Genomic DNA, 25,114 nt, shown 5'->3' with positions numbered 1-25,114 from the left:
TTGCCCAAACTGGTTCAATCTTAAAAGCAGCGGATTATTTCAGAGTTTTAAAAAACTTTTCCAAAATATAACAATGTCTAAAACACAATATTGGAAAATTATGTAAAAGAAAACCTGTTTTTTAAATAAAACAAACTGTAGCTGTTTTTTTTATTGCCAAAATATAATATCAAAATATCGTCAACCGCAAATAAATAATACATATGTAAAAACGTGCTACAAATTGTCTGATATACATATATTTAGGTGCTTATATGTACATACATTTATAAAAAAAATTAAGGTATTTACGGAGGGTATACATATATACAAAAAAAAAAAAACAAAAAAATTAAAAGCAGACAAAGTTAGTCGGTGATTTTGGGTTTTTTTTTGGTTGTTTTTATTTTCATTTCATGTGCTTTTGGGTATAACATTTTCCCAAATTAGTTTTTCTTCTGTCTGGTGGACATGTTGTTGCATATAAATTGGAAAATCAAATGATTAAATGTGTTATACTATGAAATAACTAACTTATTCAATGTGACCCATGAGAAAAAGCACTAGTCAAAAACGGTATAAAACACTTTGTTCATTCCATTTCTTTTGTGGATGCATTACATGTTAAAGTAAATGTTCATCATGAACATTTATCCCATAAATCACTTTGATGACCTCAAGTCAACATTACCTGTCAAAGTTTCTGCTCTACCCCTTTCCCCTCTCTGACTCAAATAATTTCATGTAAACATATCCATCAACATGTAATTGCAGTCAATGTTTGAGTCTTTTCCAGCTTTTTCTCAGAGCTGATATTTGGGACTCCATTTGAGCAAAGGATGCATACAAACACAGACACACATACGACTTTATAGAGACTCATGCAGATGACCAACAAGAGTCACTTGACCCACATGGTTGGGCAAGCAAATCGCCACACAAAAATGCATGTCATACTTAAATAATTGAAACACCCAGAGCACCACGGTTAGGACCAGTTGAGAAGAAGGAGTAAAAAACATCCTTAAACCAAATGTTCTAACCGATTATTTAAACGGACTTTACTTATTTTCTCAATATAGGCATACATATTTAAAAGCGTTCCGAAAAGTCTTATTTGTGATATTTGAATAGTTATTTTTAAGAGCTGAATTTTAAAATAAAAATAACCAAAATTTGTTAGCTGACAACGACTAAAGTAAGACAAAATTGGGTTTGAGACTACGCACATCTCTCAATATAGATACTCATATATGCTTAAATCTTTTAAATAAATACCTAACGATGGTAAAAGCTAAAGTTAACGTCTAAGTTTGAAGTTATATATCTTTTACCATTCCATTGACATCCAGTGATACTTTACCTATTTACAAAAATTTTCAAAATTTGAATTTCTTTATTTGCTTGGATTAAAAATTGTTTTTTCTTATTCAATACAACAATTGATTTGCTGTTTATTAAGCAAGTTGCCACATTTTGTTTGCTAATTTTAAGACAAGCAATTTCATTTTAAATACGTTCTAAAAAGTTTTTTGTACATTTTTTTTCTAATATTGTTCAAATTTTTGTTTTTGGTGTAGAAAAAGCTAAAACCTTAGCCATTTGTTTGGATGTCACCAGAAGAAAATTACACAAAAAAAAGCGATGACTGAACCTCCGCATGACACATGAATTTATTGCATTCAAAAATATGAAAAGTTTCATCACAACAACGATGAGAAGGACCACCATTGGACAGTAGTTGCAGCAACAGCAACATGGAGTAGTATCCGCAGTCTGGATTTAATAAAAGGGTCCAAATCTACCCCATTCCCAACAGCAGGCGCATTTATTGGGCACGAAATAGAAGGGCGGGGCACAATTGCTGGGACAACAGGCGGTGCAGGTGCATTCCATGCAGGGAAGGACTGGTCCAACTGGACCGCTGCTTAGGCGGTAGGAAACCACAGCACAGGGAGGCGGGCCACAACACGCAATGCTGCAGGGTCCACAACAACCTGGGCCACAAGGTCCACAGCCAGAACAGCCAGAACAGCCAGTACAGCAGCTCGATCTTGGTCCACAAGGACCGCAACGCGGACTACAGCCACCGCTAGGACGACCACAGCCCATGATGTCCTTGTGTGGTTGCCGCAACCAACCTGTTGTTTGCTATCTCAGTTAGTTCTCCTACTTTTTGCGCAAAAAATGTGCTAAATATGCCAAGCGAACTGTAAGGATTTCGTCCTCACTGAGTTTCGCACGCCAATTTTAGCACTTTTTTTGAGTTTTGATTGCAAAAAGACTTGAATTTTTTTTGGTAAAATAAAAACTACTGTACTTTTCGTTCGGATGTCAAATATTTCAGAAAATATGACAACTACCGCAAAGGTCATGCTTGAAAAAAAAAAAACCATAACAAATGGATAGTTTTAGCATTTAGCCGTTAGCCGATTCAATCCAATTATGGTCAACGCTGCCAAATCTAATACAATTGATGGTCTGCATTAGAGTTGGAGTCAGGCTTTAGGAGAATGACAGTTGGTACGAAAAACCTGCTATAGCAAGGTTACAAATTTGAGGCAAAAGAGAAGACGTACTTTAAATTTGGTACCAACTCAAAAACCCAAAGGATTTCGTAATTTTCTTCTTAAAACATAAATGTTTTAAAGAATTTTGTTTTGAGTTCTTTAATGGGTTACCGTCCAAATATTTGAGTTAGGATTCACAAAAACTGCTTTTAAAAAAAATTCGTATACTTTTGCACGATTTATTATACAAGTATATTTCATAAAATAAACCAAAATCCTATGAGAGACTCAAAGGACGATAGTCACGACATTATTTTTTCATTTTCAAATTCTATAAAAAGTATTTTAGATATTCATAAAAAGATTTCTGATGAAAAACCTGATTAACCTACATAGTTATGTCTTTAAGTTCTATTTACTTTTCCATTTAAAATACTTTCTTGTGAACCTTTCTCGATAAAGCGATTAAAATCCTAAACCGATGCTGACTTCAGTTTCATCTGTCATTTGAACAAGTTTGTAGTAAACATAGAAGGCGGTGAAGGATATGTCAACAAACTGTCAAGGTGACACAATCCAAACCCACACATTTCCATTCATTTCAATTCCCATTTCGGCTCTAGCAACACCTTTTCCTCGCTCGCTCGATTTTGTGTGTAGACTCATTGTCTATCTGGGAAATCCACATCAACTACTTCGAAATCCAAAAATGTGCGGTGGCTGGGCCTGTTGTTCATATGGACTTGCCTGTTGCAATCCTCCGCTATCGACGCTGCGTTATACAGGACGTAACTTCACACCAACACCTTGTGGACCCTACGACAACTGTTCGCCCTGTTGCGGTGGCTCTTGCGGCGGTGGCGGTTGTTGCTGATGACGTACAATTAACTACCTGGAATGCCTAAGATAAGGGAATGAAGTTGCTACAGAAACGAGTGGTAAGCCAAATGATAAGCCACCTTGTGGTCTCGATATTCGTAATTGGTTAATTGTGTGCCATTCTTTCAATAATTCCGAATAGGCTGAGAGATGTGTGTTAAATTAATAGTCCCAACTATTATTCAGTCTTCCTTTGGTCGTTGTCAGCTGATGAGTTTCAGCAAAATATTTTATTCACTATTTACAGGGTAAGCTATTCACATTAACTAAAGCAAAGATTGCATCTTTATAAAAAAAACTTCTTCGATAGGATTTTATCATTTTATTTGCACTTATGTGCGGGGCTGAGCTTATCCTTCTATAATTCATTGTCTACGCTAAGGTTTATCGGAGATAATAAACAGGCACGGTGTGGACCCGATGATCCTTCGATGTATGCTCTGAATCTGGTAGTCCCTGGGGAAAAATATAATTCGTGATATGAATGACTGTGAGTGAAAGATGTCTTGAGCAAAGCATCTGACTCATGGAGACATGATCTAACAAATTTCACGATGCTGACAATTGACTCGAATATTTAACATGAAATTTTACAGAATCCAGTTTTCCAAAATTTGAAATATTTCAATAAAAATAAACCCGTTTATTCCTTCCACCCAATCCTGCGAGTTTTCAACATTTCGGTTCACACGAGTTTAACAGCGATTAATCAGGATGTCAGACTTCCAATCTATATACGACCCAGCATAGTTTGCTCTATAAAGCGACTATCAAAATGTCTTAAAATCCGCCTAATCAAAATTTAAAATTAAGTTTCAGTAATCAATCTGAGCATAAATCTATCACTTAAATTGTGTAGGCAAAAATACGTAGTTTTGAAAAAGACTTTCAGTCAATGGAAGCCAACATAGTTTGCTCTATATTACTATTCAAATGTTGTCTTAAATTATATAGGCAATTAAAAAATTAGTTTTTATAGACATTTAAATTTTATTGCTTTGTTCCCATTAGTTCAACCAGTTCTTAAACTATAAAAAATTCTTCGTTCTCCTTCAATTAATGCGGTGGTTTTCATCCAATTTTCAATATGCAGAATAATCCTATTCACAGCAGGACCATCAGTTTGGTGGGCAAGTCCAAGATCCACACTGCGGACAGGAGTCGGAATAGTAATTTGAACAGTTTACAGCTTGTTGATGTGAATGCGTAACCCCATTTCGTATGTTGCATAGTTCAGCCTAATAGAAAGGTCCAAAGCAGCCCCATTCCGAGCAGCAGCGACATCTGTTCGGGGGGCAGGTCCAGGGTCCACAGGGTGGGCAAGGCCCCGGACAGCAATTCGAATAGTTCATGGCAGGAAGAGCAGGACCCACAGGACCATAGGCCAGAGCGTATGAAACCGTACCACAGGGACAAGTCATTTTTCTGAGCTATTTGTGTACGCGAAAGCTGAGAAAAAAAATAATCAAGAGTGGAAAGAGTTTTCCTTAAAATGGTTTTTCAGAGCTTACCCTTCGATTTTGCTGCTAGAGAGATCCTTGAGTTAAGGATTTCTCAAATTTTGTAGAGAACAAAGAATTTTTTTACTGGGAAATTTTTGTTTTTTTTTTCGGGAAGTTGTGCACAACACGAGAGACTACAAATGAATGAGTCTCTACAAGCGGGGACTCTCCTTAAGTACACAAAAATGTTTGACATTTCTAGGCAAGGCCTACTAAAAATTTAAAATATCGATCAATTTGTTCTACTCAGGAAAATTTCACACATCAATGATTTAACATCAGCATCGAAAAAAAAAACGAAAAGAAGACGGATGAAGAAAAACAAGAAAAAATTGAATTTCTCTAACGACAAAATAGCAAAGCAACAGTTTCGAACCCCTCGAAGCAAAAATAAGAAATCATTGAAACATGTCTAAAAAACATATACATATATATATATATGTATGTATGTACAAGGGAAAATGGAAAAAACACCAGCAAAATGCCAAAGGATTTTTCACCAGGACTTGCTTTTTTCTAAACTGGGCCAAAGTTGTTGGCGTCGTTGTCCTCGTAGCCTTAGATGGCAGACATGAAAGTCTATTAGACTCAACGAAGCAACCTTAACGTCATTTTCTAGCTTCCTTTCGGATGGGGGTTAATGTGAGTCTCTATCTCTTTCTCTGTGAGTGTGTCAGGATAAACACACACACACACACACGCCAACATACATACATATAAAGGTTTTTTTGTGTGTGTGTGTGTTTGTGTGTCTGTGAAAGTTGTTGTGATTCACAAAAGCTGACAAGCTCATCGATCCCTGAACATTAGCTAAACATAAATTACACAGATGACTGAACAACAATTGAGGCGTTTATTATAATGTGTGTTCACACTTGAGGCTTTTTGAAGAAAAAACCAAGTTGCGATGCATTCACCGTGTAAAGAAGCTGGCATAGGCCCACATTAAGTGGAAGGGGGACAGTGTCTAGAACCAACCAGTCAAATTTCTTGACTTGAACTTCACAAACAAAAGCATACAAAGGTGCCTACTCCAAAGCGATAAATAGATGCCTTGACAAAGTGGATGAAAATGTGGAGCGATAGAGATAAGAAAAGTTACATATGTACATATGAGGTATAAGAAAATTCGTTGAAAAAATTGATTAAATGGAAAATTTTGGTTTTATCTGTAACATAATTCATAAGGCTTTGGCAAAGTGAATGTTGTGGTCCAGAAATTTCAAATATTGGCAAAAATATTGTCATTCCCCAAAGGAAATTATATAAATGTATTGGCCACTTGCTAGTTTATTTTATATAAATATTTAGCTTACTAATCAACGCATCAGAAATATACTTATGTTAGAGTTTAAATTATAAAAGAGAAGTTTAATTTTTCCATATAAATATTAAATTGATTCTATTTTTGAAGCGCAATTCTAGGTACTCGTAGACCCTTTAATCGCTTTACTGAATGGATTTTTAAATGAAAGAGGTTGATGGATTGGAATTGCTATCTATTAGAAATAATAAGTACAAATTCTGTTTCATTATATCAAAATTAAAATGATTACAAAAATGTGTTCATTTATATCTACTTTATAGCTTTTTTAGACGTCTCAAATTGAGAGAGAAACTGAAAGTTATGCATCGAATTGAATAGGAATAAGAAATATTCTTCAAATAATTTTTAGTGTTAATAAAAAGTGTCCCAAAAATCACACAAAAAGTGAATTTTTTGGGAAATACAGATTTCGTTAATATGAAATTGTTTATTTTTCAATCGTTTATATAGAATAACACAAATTAAATATATATTAAACTTAAGTAAATAAACAAATAAATGAATAAAGGCCAGTAAAGGCTTATACAAGTATCGGGCTTGATATAGTTGCTTTAATTATGTGAGCACAACGGTATATGAATAGAATATATAGGAATAGCATATAAATTGCAAGTTGCATAAATCTTGTACATGTATGAGTATTAAAAGATGTAGGCTTTTTGAATTGTTTACCTAGTTGCAAAACTTGACAACAATTTCGTGATTCATTGAAAAATCTTGAATAAAGTAAAATATTTATTGATCAACTTTCAAAAAAAGGAGAATTTTCAAGTAGTCGGTCATTTTATTGTCAACATATTTCTCAATGGCTTGGCCAGTAAATAAAGTAAAGTTCCTTTCTGCTTTTGTGATATGAGCCGCAAAAGCCACTTAAAAATGAACCCACCCACACACAAAGATACACACACATATACATATGTACTGTAGCTCAAGACAAAAGTCTTCAAACAAAACTTTGCCAAAAATTGCCCATAACGAGCACTTGAAGAGAGAATGTGACATGTCAAAGTTCAGGAGGAGCAACTTTTGTATACCTTTTCAATGTAAGACCAAATTTAAAGTGTGTGTGTGTTTGTGTGCCTGACCACAAAAACGACAAAAGAAGATAGCAACAAAAAAAAAGAAAACCAAAAATGCACTTAAAGGCCAACCAACATTTGTCTCAATGAAGGCCGAGTCACATAACATACTATGTGGCTGGTTTTTTTTGCTTCTTTCCTTCCTACGGTTTGCCTAATTTATATACAGTTTCCTCGCTCTCTGTTCCTGGTGGTCGGATAGGTACACTTGAAGCCATATAATTGCGCTTATCTCTTGGCGTACACTCAAGTGGCCCCGGCTCAATATGTTTTTCGAGTGAAATGAAGTGCCCAGAAGTGGGGCCAGTTTCCACCGCCTTCCCTTCCCTTCTCTTCCCTTAGCCACAGCTTGCCGCCACTTGAAAGCACAGCAAAAAACGGCCAAGAAGCACCGAAATGGAAAAAAAGGAATCCCAACAGAAATTTTTGTATTTGATTTAAAAGGAAATACCTTTTTCATTTTGTTTTTTTTTTTTTGGTTGTTATTTACTTGTTAGTTGAAGCCTCTCATGGTTTGGCTTGTTTGTATTGCCGGTTTTCGTATATTCTTTTTGTTTGCGGTGACATTTTTGTATAGATGAAGGGGAAAAAGTTTTTGGCTTCCGCCCAATGCGATTATCTAAAATGGAGTGAACTCTACTCAATTGCAGCCGTGGTCTGCCGTTATTCTAAACATAAATAAGTTTTTTAATAGCTCTTAATGCAAATAACATTGCATTGACTATAAAAAAAGGACACTAAAATTTTATCTATAAAATGTTGCAAATAACTCAAAGTGTTAGATCAATTGGCAAGCGATTCGCAAACGCTTTTTATTTTTCCCGATGAGAAGTTAACATGAGAAAACCACGACATATTTATTTGTGAAAAGTTTTATTTTTCTTCTTGAATTATTTATTTCTTAAACCAAATTATGACAAAAAATCATTGAAACTAAGCTAACAATTGAAATTTGTTTTGGATAATTTTTTGTTGGCCCTGCTGATTGACATTTTAAATATTTTTGGTTAAGCAGTTGGCAAGTTCTCCAGATTCGGAATATCTTTGAGTAAATTAACAACGATTACTCAATTTTTTTTTAAGGACCTTACATTTTTTTAGAATATTGTCTTTAATGAAAAACTATTTTCAACTTGAATCATCTTCAGGTAGTTAACTTAACTTGAAATATATTTTTTAACTGGAATCTAATTGGAGATAAAGTGCAAATTTTTGACACATTATGTTATGACATTAAGATTCAAATCGCGCTTGTTAATAGGTAAAGTTTTATTGAATTCAAATTTTATTTGGTCAAGAATATTAAAAGGAGCATAAAAATCAATCAAAATAATTAATTAAAAAATTAATCCAGTTAAGAAAGTTATGAATCAAAATTAAGCAAGAAACATCATTTAGTAAAAAAATTATAATAACAATCAATTTTAGTAATAAAATAATGAAAAAATGTTTAAAATTGAAAAAAAAAATTGAGTTTAAATATTAATTTATAAATTTCTTTAACAATTAATAAGGTAAAGAAACCAATCAGTCCAAATATGCAACGGTAATTGAGTAATCTGTCAGATAAATTTAAAATCTAGTTTAAACAATGAAATTAATCTTTGTAACCAAAAATATGTGTGCTTGTTTGCATTTGGGTATAATTTGTAGACTCTTTTATTCTTCTTTACTTATTTTGGATATGAATTAAAATGCAGCGAAAAAAGTCAATATAACAAACTTAAACTTTTCAAATTTTATGTTGAATCCTTTGAAAAAAAAAACAAAAAAGTATCATTAAATTAACAGAATAATACTAAATAGCAATGAATTTCGATAATCTCTTTAGATTCGTTTTTATAGGTTTTACGGTTAATTTTTATATGATAAAAAAATAAAATTATTATATAATTAATACTAATTACATAATTATTAAGTAAATTTGAAGTATGAATAATTTGTCAAAGCAAATAAAAGTATTAAATTGGTTTAAAATAAAAGAGCCGAAAGCATTTATAACAATTTTTAGCCAATAAAAAGCAGTGCCTATAATTTGTTTTTAACCTGAACTAAATTGAACTAAAATTGTAAAAACAAAATTTGTCGATAGAGAAAGACTTATTGTCGCATACTAAAAATTTGAATTAATATGAAAAGAGTTTAGTCTCGCATTTGAAACTAATTTGAGAAACATACAAATAATTATTTAACGTTAGTTATGGGCAACATTTGATGAGTAATGGTTGGTAAATATATAAATTCTTGCAGCTTAAGCAATTAACTCTTTGAACTCTAGAGTTGTATAAATTTATTTCTTGACAATAAATGCTGTATAAATTTCAATTTATTCAATGCATTCATCTATGAGGTGGTGACTGAAAGATACTTCCATGGGGATAACAGAAATGATTGTATACGTAAATGGAAACATATTGAACTCTAATTTGTATTTGGATATGTGTATGATTCGTCGTTAGGAGTAATTCAAGTTCTTCCTGTTATTTGACAGAAGAAGAAATAGCTAATAGTGTTAAATTTAAATTGATGTAACATATATTCATTTTTACATTACGTAATACCAATTACTGATTGTAAGTTTTTTCTATCTTAAAAATTTAAAGCTGAATATTGCAGTAAATACTACGCACCACCCGGTTTTGAGAGTTTTGTGATCTTTGAGTTGTTAGAAGCTATTGATTCACAACTCCCATTTATATATTTAATTTTTGAATACTTTGTTTCATGAATTCGTTTAAAAAAATAATAAGAGTTTCCAGAGTTTTAGTGTTTTGACTGGTTTGTTAGTCAATTAATTGTAAATTAGCTCTTAATAAATAAATTAATAAAACTCATTTTTCTTACAATAAAAATAAACCCTAAATTATCGAATTTTAAAACATTCTAGTTAGAAAGATGTAACTTATTAGTGATATGTACAGAAAAATTATAGTAATTACTGAAGAAACCTGAAGATCTAAGTTGCCTCTTGTTTAAACTGAATAATTTGTAAAAGATTTCGAATAATAGCCCCATGGAAACCACCACAGTTTATTTTATTTTGAGATATTGCATACAGTTAATTTTGGCCAATTGTTTATATAGAGTAAGTCTTTGTTTTTATGTTTCATATTTAAATGCTTTTATTGAAAAGGCTTTTATCACTTTGACACAGAAGGCAGAAGCTGCAATTAGCAGCATTTCACTTAAGGCACTTTAAATGCCAATTAAATGAAATCTTGTCATTTTGATTTTGAATTTAATCAGAATTAGTTTGCTTTCAGTGAAACATAGAGATGTTGACGAATTCAAAGATGCAAACTAAATTCTGACTGACAAACGCAAAGCAATAATTGGACAGCTAGCAGACATATTATTATTTTATGCCAGTTATTTAAGAAACGTTTAATTTGAATTTAAAATGAAGTATGTCAAATGTCACAGCAAGGGGGAAAAAAACAAGTCACTTTAGGGCAAAAAACTTGTCCACTGGGCATGAGCTTAGGAAATTTCATGTTACTCTTAAACATAATTAAGATAAAGTATTCTATAATTCACATTTTAGCCAGTTTAAGTACTATGGGGGCGGCTCTAATCATTTTAGGTTAACTCTCGAGAGGTTAGCATTTCACTTATAGTTAGTCAACTCGCACATAGTCACCATTTACTATTCATTTATCTTAACTATATGCCAACTAAAAAGTACGTACAATTCTCAGTTTCATTTTTTTTTAACATACCTTTTTGGGGCATAACAAAACAGCAAATGTTATGACTCTCGGCCCAGCACTTTGAGTCTCTGAGTTCTGTTTGTTTTTGTTTGTTTGTTTGGTTGCTTTTTGTGCTTTTATTGTAGTCTGGGCAATAAATTAACAAATTTAGCACGTTACAAGACTTTTCTGCTTTGCGTTCGTTTTTTTTTTTCTACTTACACAGAAAAATTTACACACACAAACACTTACACAGATTCACACACAAGACCATGGGCGAATATACAAGCAGAGCAAAATACGGAGAAACACTCGCACGGACTCGAACTCGTGGGATTTGCGGAGACCGACAACAGAAAATTTTCTATAGAACGAGAGGAGCTTGACCTATGCCAGGGACCAGGACAATGTGTTACATATTTTTCATAATTTAACGCGAAAAAATGGCAAACAAAGTTTTATTTTTTTTTGGTTTTTTATTTTGCGAATAAAAACACTGTCCAATGAAAAGTTTATTTTTATAAAAAAAAATATATCTTTTTGTGTTTTTTGTTCTCGAATCTCTGGTGAAATATTAATTTGCACAATTTTTGACACTTTTTTGTTTACTGGGGTTTTTTGCTGGTTGTTTGCCTGTTTGCTTGGCCAGCTAATGTTTGTTATTAACTTTTCGCATTGGTTTATTTAATTATAATATTTATGGTTGTTCGTCTATCTCTTTCGTTTGCATCGTAATTTGTGTTTGTTGTTGCTGTTGCTGTTGCTGTCGCTGACGACGTTTGTTTTTGTTGCTTTCGTCGTCGTCGACGTCAATTTCAGTAGCAGAATTATTAGCAGCAGGACAACGAACCAAACGTTTTGACATTATCAACGTAACTGAAGCACCAGCCGCCGACAAAGCGGCAGCAGCAGGAAGCTGTCGGGCATATCCTTTTGGCCGACGAGAACGACAACGCCAACAGCACGACGACAACGATGCTCAAAATCGACACCAACGACGACGAACACCAACAATAACGGTAAAGACGAAAGCAATGACGAGGACGATTGCCACCGGTAGGCGAAGAGCACAAACTTGGCTTACTTGGCCCTCGGTTGTAATCGTCTTCACAGCGATTCATAGAGAAAGCAAGAGAAACAACGCCGGGGTAATTCTGAGAGAGTGTGAATGAAAAAGAGAGCAAGGGTAACAACTTGACGAAAGTATTGGGACATTTTTGTAAAGAACAGCTGTTGAGTGAATTGAGCAAAAGTACATGGAATGGAAAAGCTTTTTGGAATTTACTCGACAGTTGGGGATATTTTTAACAGAGGACTTACTTGAACCCAAATGGACTGCTCTGATGAGACAATCTAAGAGATGGATGAAGGATGTAGTACTAGGGAAAGCCCAAGTTGTTTATTAAAGTATGGAAAACAAATTTATTCAACTAAATGGTGACATTTTAGTAGCTACTACAGTTATCTATTCTATTTAGCTACAACTTTCAGGACATTGCCCATGTGGCTTTATCACTTTTCGCGTTTTAAAATTATATCGTATTTTTCGATTAACTATTTTATTTTCAGTATTGGCAAACTACTTTTAATAATTATAATTATCTGAGATATTTTTGTTTTTTTATTTTTTATTTGCAATCTATTTTTAATAGCCAATAAACAATTGATACTATTTTATTTCATAAATCATACAACTTAATAGATTGATGTACATTTTTTACTTTAATTGTTAATATTATATTCCCTTTTGCACAATCAATACTTTACAATAGCTCTTCTAGATATAAGTGTCAACATTATCCTATCTATCTTATCAATTTAGATATGTAAATATAGGTCGAGTCATGATAATTTATAGCTCGCTTAATCGAAAATCGCGATAAATCGAAAAAATGCTATCCCCTTGAAAAAAATTCGTTTAAAAGAAATCGAGATAATTTAAATTTCTATGTAAATCAGAAAAAAAAACTGATTCCCTTGGCATATTGAATTTTAGGGACTCGACTGTATATAAATATTGATAATCTGCTACAAACGTTTAATAGTTCTTTTAATACGATATGTTCGAGGAAGTTTGAAATAGGAAATATTTCTTAAAAATCTACAATGTCATAAAGTTTCAAATGTTTGTATTCTCCCTAGCACTTCAACTGTTTGATATAGTTTCGTCCTTGTTGAAAATCCATAAAAATTACTATAAACATTTCAAAGCAATGGACAATAGTAACCTAATCAAGAGCATCTGGAGCATAGTAGATCAACATTTGGACGTTTTAAGTTGTGCTTAAACGGAAACAATGTGCATTAATGGTCCAACTAAAAACAATAAAGACTACAACTTAAGAGATAACGGATTAAGTATTCATCTAACTAACGGAAATAACACACACACACACACAAAAACCCACATATAACATATGAAAAGCATATTGACAAGAGACAGAGAGGAAGAAGGAGGAGTAGAGAAGTGATGAAGAGAAACAACAGCGGTTAAAACATATAGCAATAAACAAGAAAATACCAAATGCATATACAACAAGGCAAAAAGAGACAGATAGAAGAAGATGATGCATATATATAAATATATAGAGAGCGAGGGCGATAAGGAGGTGGGGAGAGGGAGAAAGATAGATGCAAACATGACAAGCAGACAGCAAAAACAGTGAAAGGAAACATGTGTACAAAATGGAAGTGGACGAAGAGTTGGTAAGATGAAGATGCAAAAAGGATGCTTGGCTAGACAATAACTGTAAAATGTAAATATTAATATTGTCATAATGGACAAGCTAGCAGTTGAATTGCAATCACATCGCAACAAAATGGAATGAAACACACAAAACCCACACACACACTCACACATACATTAGCCATCACAAAACCAAACACATACAATGACAGCTCATGTTGAGGGAGAGACAAAATGGTGAATGTCCGAATGGCTCATTTCCGGTTGCTTAATTTTGGAAATTTACAAATGAGCCACCAAGAAACCAAACAAGCGAAAAATAAGAGGACATGGAAATGGTCTACAGTTCGCTGGGAATGAATGAAAACCGAACAAAAAAGCGTACAGAAAGCAGCATCAACCAACACCACACAAAATAGCAGAGTCTAATACGCAAAATAAACGAGAATAGTGCCCACAGCATGACAGCCAGAATGACTGTGCCCAGCTGGGTGCGGTTGCTCCTACAGCCAGACGAGGACCTCCATCTCCTATTTCTCTACTCCCTCCCGCTGTTGTTTTACAATTTAACGCACATCCTAACAAGGCAACGCCCCACAGTTTAATTTTGTGTGTGCTTGTGTGTCTGTGTGTGTGTGTCTGTGTATATTCCTTTATGTATCTGTGTGTGGTGTACATGTATCTTTGCGTTGGTTGCACTCTAATCTAATGATGACAAGCATCGCCTTTTGTAGGGCAACCGTGGGGGTGTTGCACTCATCATTGGCCTCCTCTCACTCCATTTTGGCCATCGTCAGATCTGCAAATGTGTCGAAAATTTTGTGCGTTTTGTCGTTTGTCATTCACCTTTTCTTTTTTTTTTTCCTCTCCGAGTGTTCTTGCTATCATTCCATCCGGTCATCTTCTATTGACTACGTCTCATCCAGTTGACACTTGACAGACAGGAGTTGTGCAATGGCTGTCCATTAGGATATGTTGCGTATTTCCATTTTATTGCGAGAGAGGTATTCGGTATTCATTTGTCACCATTTATAACTAACACACAAAAGTGGTTAAAATTTGAGCAATATAAACATAAACTCATGTTTGAGAAAGTGAAAATTGAACGCTTGATTCACTACAATTCTGAATTAACAATCTGTTTGATTTTCACCATTGATATATCAGCCCCGATTTTATTCAACATTAGATTTTCGATTGCAAATAAGAAAAATGTGAAAATGGTGCCAATAAAAAGATTAATGTTTGAAATAGACAAAAGTCCAGTAAAAATTCTTAAAATATATGTCAACAAGTCAGTTTCATGTAAGATAACGTTCGAGAGTCTGAACATGAAAAGATGATAACATGTCAGTAAGCTTTGCTTCCATTTTTTCGTCGTACTTCGTAACTTATTTTATTGTTAAGAAATATTACTATTTAAGTTCAAACTTAAATACTAAAAATATTAAAAAAAAAAACATTTTAATTTCTCCCCATCTTACGAGTGACTTCGAACTTCAAAAACTTTAATAGGGTCTGAATCTATTTTGAAAAATTTTCATAGCTTACATGGTTTTTGAGAGGATCTTTCTCGTTTTTCATGGAAGCAAAAATATATGATTACTGATAATTAATTTTATAATTGACCGACCCCCTGACCCCCTAAATTTTCTAATAATTAAATAGTTTTAAGATTTGTGAGAATTTAAAAATAGTGGAAAATTACATTGGAGAAGTTCATAATTCTTTATTTTAGGTTCGAGAGGTGTGAGAATTTTGAATTAGTCTTTGAAATAGGATTCGGATCTTGGTTATGTAATAGGCTCAGTGTCCAAAGCATAACTAACAGTGGTATTGCAACCGCTGTTTAAGCACCGGTGTAACTCTTTATATAGATTCCTCACTCTCTGATTTGATGAAGCATCTCTCGTTCTACCTTGCAAGCGAAGATGCTCTCTTTATTGTTGAATATCTAACTCTCTATTTACTCTAACTAAGCATAGTTCAAAGTGAGCAGATCGAAAAAATAAAGCCACGAACAATTAATAAGTGACATAATCATATTGTTTATACTACCATAGTTAAAAGTTCTCTAATAATCCCTATACACAATATTGTGAGTACTAATAAATAAGACCCATTAGTAAGAGCTGTTAAATGAGATAGTATGTTTTGATAGTGTGTTTTACTAAGCGGTTTCTAAGAGCGGAGGTGGCCGTAGGTTAGTGGCGGCGCTAGAGTGCTTTTATGTTAAATGTTAAACATTTTAATAAACACACATTTGGTCTTCGAAATAAAAAATTATTCGTTCACTAGATGAATGGTATTCCGAAGTCAGCTACACGACTTAATTACTTCATTGGAAGACAGAAATGGAATTTAATATTGTCAATGGATTGACCTAAAAATTTTCGCAAACTTAATTTATAACGATATTAATATTCGGGAGATATCAATCCCATTCACTTGGCCGCTGGAAAAACGATCAATAACACAAAACTAAATTTTAATGATGTGGTCTTTATTATTACACAAAGAAAAGTATCTCGTTCTCTTGTAGAAAATACTAATTTTCATGAAAAACTAAGAAAATCAGGACTTGTTATAGCAGGATGTGGGATTCGAGATATTTAAATTTGAGCTAGTGGTGAGCCGAATCGAATTGTTGTTGTCATCAATGGTGGCTGTATATGGATATTACATATTCTCATTTTATATACAAATGTTTTAAAAAAACAAATGTGGCTCTACGCAGGAATAATTTTGAAATCCAAACAGTTTTATGGCTTCCTAATACTGATTAATTCAAGGAATTTATTGTTTCATTTTGCTGAAAGAATTTTGACTTTGAAAAAATTTGAAAAATTAGTAGAGTAAATTAATAAAAACAATCCAAAATGAACAACATAATAAACTTTATAGATAACAAGAAAGTAATTAGCAAAACTCAACAGCAAGCTTCGATAGGTAACAAAAAGCAATTCAGTTTAAAATTAATTCATTAAAATTTTTAACACTTTATTTATGATGAAAAGTAAAACAAACAAATAAAAATTTAAAACGGTTCTATAGATAGGTAATTCATTGTAAAATTTCCATCGATATTCTCACTCCATTTGCATTATGAGATTGCAAACATCATAGTTCCAATTTGCCGGCGATGAACTTAATTTACGTTCATTAACTAATTGCCTAATTTATGCAACTCAAATAAATGTCATGTCAACATATAATTAGTTGTAGCCGAAGTTGTTGTGCCGTTGACAGAGAGAAGAGTCGACTCTTCGAATATGAGTTCTATATACATATATTAATATGGTGGAATGTGGGCAGAGATGAAATTATCATGATAATTTATGCAATGATTCAAAATTCAGTGTTGCAGGCTAATTAAGTTGAAGAGAAGCGATAAATTTTAGATGAGATAGAATGCGGAAAAAACGTTGCAAATTAAAAGCTTTAGGCACACTTTCACTAACGTCTTCAGCATAATTTTGTTATTGTTTTGCATTGCATTATGGACACAGGGCAAAAAGAAACGAGCAGCACAGGACACAGTCTAAGGACTTGCTCTCAAGCTGGTTCTTAAGCTGTTGCTGCTGCTGCATCTACGTAATCTATTGGATTAGCGCAAATTCAATTAAGTCTCAAGGAAAACGATGTCCTGTGTGACCTAAAAGAGGCTGACAGATAGAAAGAGAGAGACAGAGAGAGAAAGGGAAAGAGAGTCATTCATTGCCCTCAACTCAATTAAAACCCAGTGGACTTTGCACATTATTAAATTTAGCGAACCGGCGTTGACATCTTTAACCACTTCACATATCACTTTCATTAAATTTTCCAATATTACATTTCAATGCCAGAAATCCACAATAACAAAACGTTAAGGAAAGCGAAACTAAAACCCATTTTTAATTCTCATCTCATCTGATATTTGTTGAGCGACTAACAAAATAGCGCTTCAACTAAATCCCCAAAACGAAAAAAAAAAATAAATCAACCTCATCCACCGCTTTGTCCTTTTCCCTAGTAACAAACAAACACAAACAAATAGAGTTCTGGATTAAATTGTGCTATGCCGAAGTTTGTATGCTCTTTAAGATGTTTATCTAGTGAATAAAGCCCAAAATGGCTTTCTAAAATCAAAGAAACGAAAAGTAATAAATCAAGTCGTAAAATGTTAAAACCTTTTCAAATTCCATCTATCCCTATTCATACTGGAGGGTAATCAAATTTCCTTGACTTTTTGTAATTATTTCGTGATTAAAAGAAATCCATCCATCTTATTAAGGTATACCCAAAATATACACGAAAAAATAGTTAGAAACACTTATGAGCTAAATTAGTATTCCCCATTTACAAGTGTATAAAAAATGGTTTGTACATTTTCTACCAAGTGCAAACATCATGGCAAAACAAATATTTACAACACTTTGAACTGGGTAATAAAACAAAACGTAAACTACAACAAAAAAGTCTACAAAAAAAAATTGAGAATCTATCAGTAAATGATTGAAAAAATGTTTTCAGCCTTTCGCGCCCCTGAAAAGATAAACAACTAAAATGAATGAAGGGGGAAATATTGTAGAAAAAAATGGCAACCCATAGGATATTACTACAAATACAAACAACGTGTGCAGACAGTGTGAGGGAGAGAGAAAGGGACAGAGAGAGCGAAGGACGGAAAGCAGTGGCATTTAGTTACCGAAAGGATTTCGGTTTAGAGTGGAAAATACTCTAGCCTGTCCATGCATTGACATAAATCGTTATTGAGTTGACCTCGTCCATAAGCGCAAATATTTTGCAACAATTTTTAAGTTTTATGTTTATAAAATACAAAATATAGATGGATTAGTTAAAAAAAGTAGAAAGGTGAAATGTGGAAAATAATCAATATGAAGTATGATATTCAAGACTTATTTCGAAATATCAAACTTTACGTTTGCATCTTCTAACTTTGTGAGATTTCTATGATTCATAATAAAATTGACTTTCCTATTACATAATTTTAATTGGTGCTCTTAGCTTTTAGTGGCATTGTTGTTCTAGGATAACACAGACATTGCTGTTATCTATCTCAGAGGAATAATTGTGGTTGGGGATAGTTTTTATTAGGTTTTTATTCAAGCCATTTTCAGACTTTTTTTTAAACATCTTACAAGCATTAAATACAATCTATATAAGAATAATAAAAAAGGTTGCAAACAAAACAAACTGACTTACTTGAGCTTCCTCTCAAACACAAAAAAGGAAGCATGACCGAGGGTAATTCATAAATAATGAAAGTGAAATGAATGGCAAAGAAAAGAAAAGGGATGCAAAAAAAAAAGCGAGGAAAAGAAAAGAAAGGCTTACCATTCGCCTTGGACATTTAAGCAGATTTGCCTGATGTCTTTTAACTGGCCACTACAGTTTCTTCTCTCTCTACTATGCACCCCTTTTTACCCACCTATTTTTCTCCCTTTCATATTTTATCACATTTTTTCGCATGTTTTCGCGCTGTCCTTTTTTGCTTTTGTGCTTATAATTTCTCACGTTTTCCTGCAAATGCAGCACAAAAAATTCTCGTAGTAACTTTTAATTTCATGCCATTTAATTCGTTGAAAGCGGAACACAAAAAGAAAAAAAAAATGAGAGGAAAATAAAAGAAATGAAGAAGATGAAGCCATGCAAAAGAAAAAGACGACTGCAATTATTGTGTGTATGTGTGTTTGTGAGTGAAGAGAGCAAAAGGCGCAAAGGAATTTGCCACAGGACACGCTTTATAACAAAAGTTGTTTCCTTTGTAACTTTCTTTATTTTTCGGGTGTGTGTCTGTGAGTTTTGAACCTCAAAAAAAGGACTCACCAAAAACGAATAAGTTGAAGAAGTGGAAGCCACTTTAGTATATTCAACATTTCTCATAGCATACTTTTCAGGGCAGACAGTTTGGAAAGGGAGAAAAAAGAGAAGAAAAGTTGTCATCGTTACCTATGCAAATCAACAAACCTGTTTAAAATTATATTAATATATTTTACAAGAAACTCTTTTATTTTTTAAATGATTTACATTTATAGTTAATTAATTTATAGTGTATAAAAAATTATGCGATTTTTTGTGGGTCTTTTCTAATAAACTAAAAACTTTATTTCAGTTGCAATTAAAATTTCACTGAATGGACTGACCAAAGTCAAAATGATATTTATTTGCAACCCAGGGAGAAATGTGTGTTCTTTCACACATTATTCTTTCAGCCATTATCAGTATAATAGAAATATTTAAAAAGTTTAGTTGTGATGAATATTTTTCAACTATTGCATTAATCAATTTTTAAGGAAAAAGAAAAAGAAACTCTCGTTAGCGCGTAACAATTGAACAATCCATGGCTTAAAAGTGTATATGAACTTCGACTTCTGAACTCAACCACTTTGCTTATCTTTTGTGATAGAATTTTTATAAAACTTGAATGAAAGTTGCTTTCATTAAATTTTTCTTTCTTCTCGCTTTCCGTCAGTCTTAAATTAAGTGCTTAGTTGGCTAATTACTTGATGAAGAACAAAAAAAAAAAAAAATACTTAAGAAAAACGTGAAAACGTGAACGTGAGCCATTGACTTTGTGGCAAGTCTGTATAAAATATCCAAAATTTCATTGCGATACTGTGCTAGAAAATTGATTAAACTCTCGCTGCTCATAATCAAGGAAACTTTTCACAAGAGCAGGCCAAAGCCAAAAAGGTGAGGTTCGACTAATAAAGTTGTAAGTAAAAGTAGCTTAGGCCACGCCCAATACCCCTTTTACCATTCTCTTTTTGTTTCTAGTGTATGTACGTAGTTGATGTTATGTGCATAATTTACACATTGTTAACTTTTTCCTCCCCTTCATACATACATACATACATATGGATGCAATAAGGTATATGTGTATGTGTGTATGCATGGTGGGAGGAAGTAAAATGAAAAGACTGGGATAGGTAACCTTGTTCTAGGTAAAAGTTTTAAACCATTACTTAACTGTTATGTGCACCTTGCATCAAAATCACTTGGGCACGAAAGTGAAACTCGAAACTGTACAACTTTTCTCTTCGTTTTCTTCTTGCCACTTGTCTCTTGCTACTTGATTCACTCAACTCAAGGCACGTCGACGTCATCATCATTGGTTCTGGCTGCCTTTTGCAACAAACTGTAAACATGTTGCATACTTTTATGCGTCAGCTAAGAGTTTTCTTATCCTTTCAGTTAAAGACTGAAACAAATCGTGGGCTTGTATTTGGCAGAGAGGGTAGCTCATAAGCTTTTAGTTTCCCCAAAGTGCTCTTTGCCCAAAAGGTCATTAAATAATCTATACACAAATAACTTGTAATTTCCTTTAATAGTATGTACAATAATTTTTTTGATTGCAATATAATAAACCACATAAACCTATAGTAAATTTTCTGTTTTCTTATTTTAGCATAATATTTCCATGGGTTATAGCAAAACAAAAAAAGTCACAAGTCAGTTTTATCACCTCACCTAAGAAGATGATGATAAATATTTTATCCTCCGTATAAAATTGACAAATAGAATATCCTTTAGCCATCCAGGACAAACAATAGAAAACAACGAAAATAGAAAAACTCAATTTGTTACAATTCCCCTTCAAAAAAATAAGAAAAAAAAATTGATGATGTTGAAAATTTGTTTCAAAAATTGCGCATTGTCATCATCGACAACATCATCAAGATCAAAGCCGGTAGTTCAGTGTCAAGGAGGCAAATACCCACGCATCTGCACCCACACATAGACACACACACCTACACATTGTCGCAATGACAATACAATTTAATATTGACAATAGTCAAACATACATACACACACATATATAAAAGGAAAAAAATAGGCAAAAAATATCAACTGAAATTGTTTTTCATATATTTGGCCGCTTTTTACATTTATTCATTTATCTTGTGAGTCGTTCAGTTTATCGAAAAAAAGACTCATAAGTTGCTTAGGTGTTGAGGCTCTTTTGCCGCAATTTCTCCAATTTTGCAAACAATTCTTGGCAAATTGTTAAAAATGAAATTGCTTAAATTGAAATTGTTGATTGGAAATATATTGCTAAAAAATTTATTAAATCAAATTCTAATAAATGAAATATATACTTTACAGTTGCATGCACACTGAATAGAAGGAAAATGAATTTTATTGCAATATAACTTGGCTTAAAATGTAATTTATAACTAATCATGTAGGTGAAAGTGTATGCATGGATTTCATTGAAATTCTTTTAAGTTATTATCCAAGACAGGAGCATACTTAAGTGGTCTTTGCTTCTGGTAAAAGAGTTAATAAACTATATTTAAATCAGTTTAGATGATTGTGTTCGTAATCTCACCATAAAATGAAAAATATTCTATTGAATCCAATCTCTTTTCAACACGTATTTGAATAATTTGTCAAAGCAATTTTGTTTATATTGTCATCTTCGTGCTCTATTAATTATGTGGCCCATACATGCGTATAAGTATATACATATGTATGTACATATGTGTATAAATAGATGTATAATGAAATAAAATACTTTCATATACAATGGAAAGCTAGATTGTTTGTGCCCTGTTTATGCACATTTTATCGCATAATCTGTTTGATAATGTTAATTGCTAAATTTTTTAGCTTGAATTATAGTTTTCTGGTTGAATTGTATTTGTTGGTATTTAATTTTGGTTTGTTTTGTTAATATTTTAATGCTGTCAATTGTTTTCTAGCTTTGACAGTTCATGTGTAAGTTGAGGCCAACATATGGTTATATAATATGAATAATCAGTTAGACAATAGCAAACAATAAACTAATGAATAAATTTTGCCGAATACACAATACTCTCTAGCAACTTTAGTTCACCATGAAACTTTCCATTTATTTCCTTTTTTTGATCTATCACACATACATACATAGCTTTTGGGAAACAACTTAGCATTTATTGTTAGATATTTTATTTTATTATCCTAAAATAACATAGTTTTCTCTTCAATAGAACTTATCGTTAGTTTAAAAGCATAGTTAATTGTAGATGAATAATCCTTAACATAGCAATTTTTAGATCTTTAGGCATGGGTATCACATTTGTTTTTTTCTATTGAAAAATTTTTTTTTTTTGTTATACTCCTTATTGTATATTTATATTTAGTTATCCATTTTTTGTGCAAAGCCAACGCGCAGAGGCAATATAAATTAAAATTCTCATTTGAAAAAACTAGAAAATTATGGGATAAAAGACAGGTAACAATCTCTTGTAATGCATTATTATCTAACCGAACTTTATATAAAAATAAATTTTACTTTCCATTCTACTAGTCTTCTTAATTTGTTTTAGACTTATACTGCTGAAAGAGTCATAAGCCCAAATGTCCAACGAAATTTGAATATAATTAAACGATCCTTATTGTCCATAAAAAGCATCCAAATAAAGTTTAATTTGTTAAAACCTAAGTTAGGCTTAAATGTAATAAGCAAATTAATTATTGTTAATTGACAGTACGAGTTTTTGTACGTCTTGATAATCTTTGGATTTGTATGTAATTTGAGGCTATCTAATATATTTTGGCACACAATTTCATAATTTCCTAATTAACTCAAACTGCAGTTTCGGTGTCTTTGAAGTCAACTCGTCGGTGTATTGGATAGAAGTCTTTGCTTAACCCCACTTGGGACTAGTTCAAAGCAATCCTTTAAACATTTTTCACTAGGTTGTTACTTAAAACATTAAATATAACTGCTAACTTTAACAATTTTTGTTACCTTTTTCACTACCGCAGCAAGTTGAAAGTGAAAAAAAACATTAAAGTTTTATAAGATTTCTTTTTGTTGTGTTCCATCATATTCATTTTTTTGACAAATGACTTTTCTATTTAATTGATTTTTCGTTATGACTCCGATTTTCATTTTGTTTCCTGCGTAGTACTAAAAAGTTGCCACAATTTATGGATGAGCAATAGAGAGGGCGATGGAAGATAGAGAGAGCAACACAGTAAGTAAGTGAGATTGCCATAAAAAAAATTGTGATACTTGGCAAAAAACGTAAAACTGACAAACCTCAATAAATTTACCAATAAAATGCACAAAGATTCAGAAACATAAAATTCCTTGGCCTTGGACCCACAAAAAAAAAGTGTATCTAAAACGAAACAATTTTGTAATGTTTTCTGGGGTATTTTTTTTTTTTATTTTTATAACTTTGTGCGGTGGCCTGAGAAGCCGCTTTCTATAGCTCGAAGCTATGCCTTTGGTGGTCGGAGACAAGAAGCACAAAGAGGGACTCACATAATTATGCAAACTAATTAAAAATACTCATACGTTGCCTGCGTCTTCGTTCCATTCCCATCTTCATCTCCATCTCCATTTTCATCTTCATCTTCTTCTGTGTCGGCTTGCTTCCTGCTGTAGTTGCTGGTGCCCATTTTTAATTAACAGTAAGCGTGTCCCAACGATGAGGGAAAGAGAATAAAGGAAAGCTGAGACAGAGGAGCAAGAGAAGTCAGCCATTGGAGGTGGCAGTGTGTTGGGGGGGAGAAAGCAAACAAAAATGAAAGACACTCACTTCCGCTTGACATGATGTGGAATGTTGTGCACATGCATTTGACTCTACTCAATGAGTGTGCGTGTGTATATATGTGTGTGCAATGCACAAATATAAAAGCAAACCGCGAAAACACAAATATAGTTGCATACTTTTGAGCGCCTATACACAAAATGTCAGCTGCCATAGCATAAAAAAACGAGAGTAAAAAAAAAAAACAACATGAGAGCCAAACAGGGACCTGGAAAAGAGTGGAAAATGACAGTACCAGTGGCTTATGCAAATATTTTTGTGAAAATTACACGTGAGAAAATAATTACCAGCAAAATGTCTATAGACCATGGACTTGTGACATGTGACTGAAACAATTTGTACACCTCCCTTTTAAGGCCAGTCATAAAGTTAGGCATTTATTTCAAATTGACTTTATGTATGAAATTTCGTACTTCAAACTAGCTAGGAGTTCAATGTTTGTTCTCGTATATATTGCGGGCCAGATTTCTTATTTCGGAAGGACTAATGACATTTGTAATAACTATTTCTATATAAGTACCTCATTTGTATTACATCTCTATTTCTTTTTATGAAATTTCAATAAAAGTATAAGATTCAACTAAATTTATTTTCAGGGTAACGCTTAAAAAGAATTATCTAAATTGAAACGTTAAAGCTAAATCGTTCTTTCGATATTGTCGAACTCATTTTTAACCAATGAAAAAAATTGAAATAGGATATTAGTTCTGGTCCGATTGTTGTCCTCACGAATTGCATGGACAAATACAAATGAAGAAAGAGACAAACGATGAAAATTTAATAAACTACAGCCAACGACGGACTAAATAGCAAACAGAGGTTTCTAGAAAAGAAGAGAGAGAATGGAAAGAGGAGATCTTATTAGGGGGTAAAAAAGGTTGTGGTTAGAACATAGAACATAATAGATTTAACT

At 32.8% G+C, this 25,114-nt stretch overlaps 1 protein-coding gene across 1 annotated transcript; it reads left to right on the top strand.

The window, feature by feature from the left end:
* The first annotated feature begins 3,071 nt into the window (after positions 1-3,071).
* LOC6644265 (male-specific sperm protein Mst84Dc) lies at positions 3,072-4,028 on the top strand. Its single transcript, XM_002066956.4, has 3 exons — positions 3,072-3,427; positions 3,511-3,616; positions 3,679-4,028. Exon 1 carries the CDS (start codon positions 3,199-3,201, stop codon positions 3,361-3,363), a length of 165 nt encoding a protein of 54 aa, XP_002066992.1. The 5' UTR covers positions 3,072-3,198; the 3' UTR covers positions 3,364-3,427; positions 3,511-3,616; positions 3,679-4,028.
* Positions 4,029-25,114: the final 21,086 nt, after the last annotated feature.

Source organism: Drosophila willistoni, assembly GCF_018902025.1.
Source record: "Drosophila willistoni isolate 14030-0811.24 chromosome 2R unlocalized genomic scaffold, UCI_dwil_1.1 Seg167, whole genome shotgun sequence".
NCBI classification, from domain to species: Eukaryota; Metazoa; Arthropoda; class Insecta; order Diptera; family Drosophilidae; genus Drosophila; species Drosophila willistoni.
The sequence above is the reverse complement of the archived record's forward strand: the minus strand, read 5'-3'. Positions and strand labels throughout refer to the sequence as shown.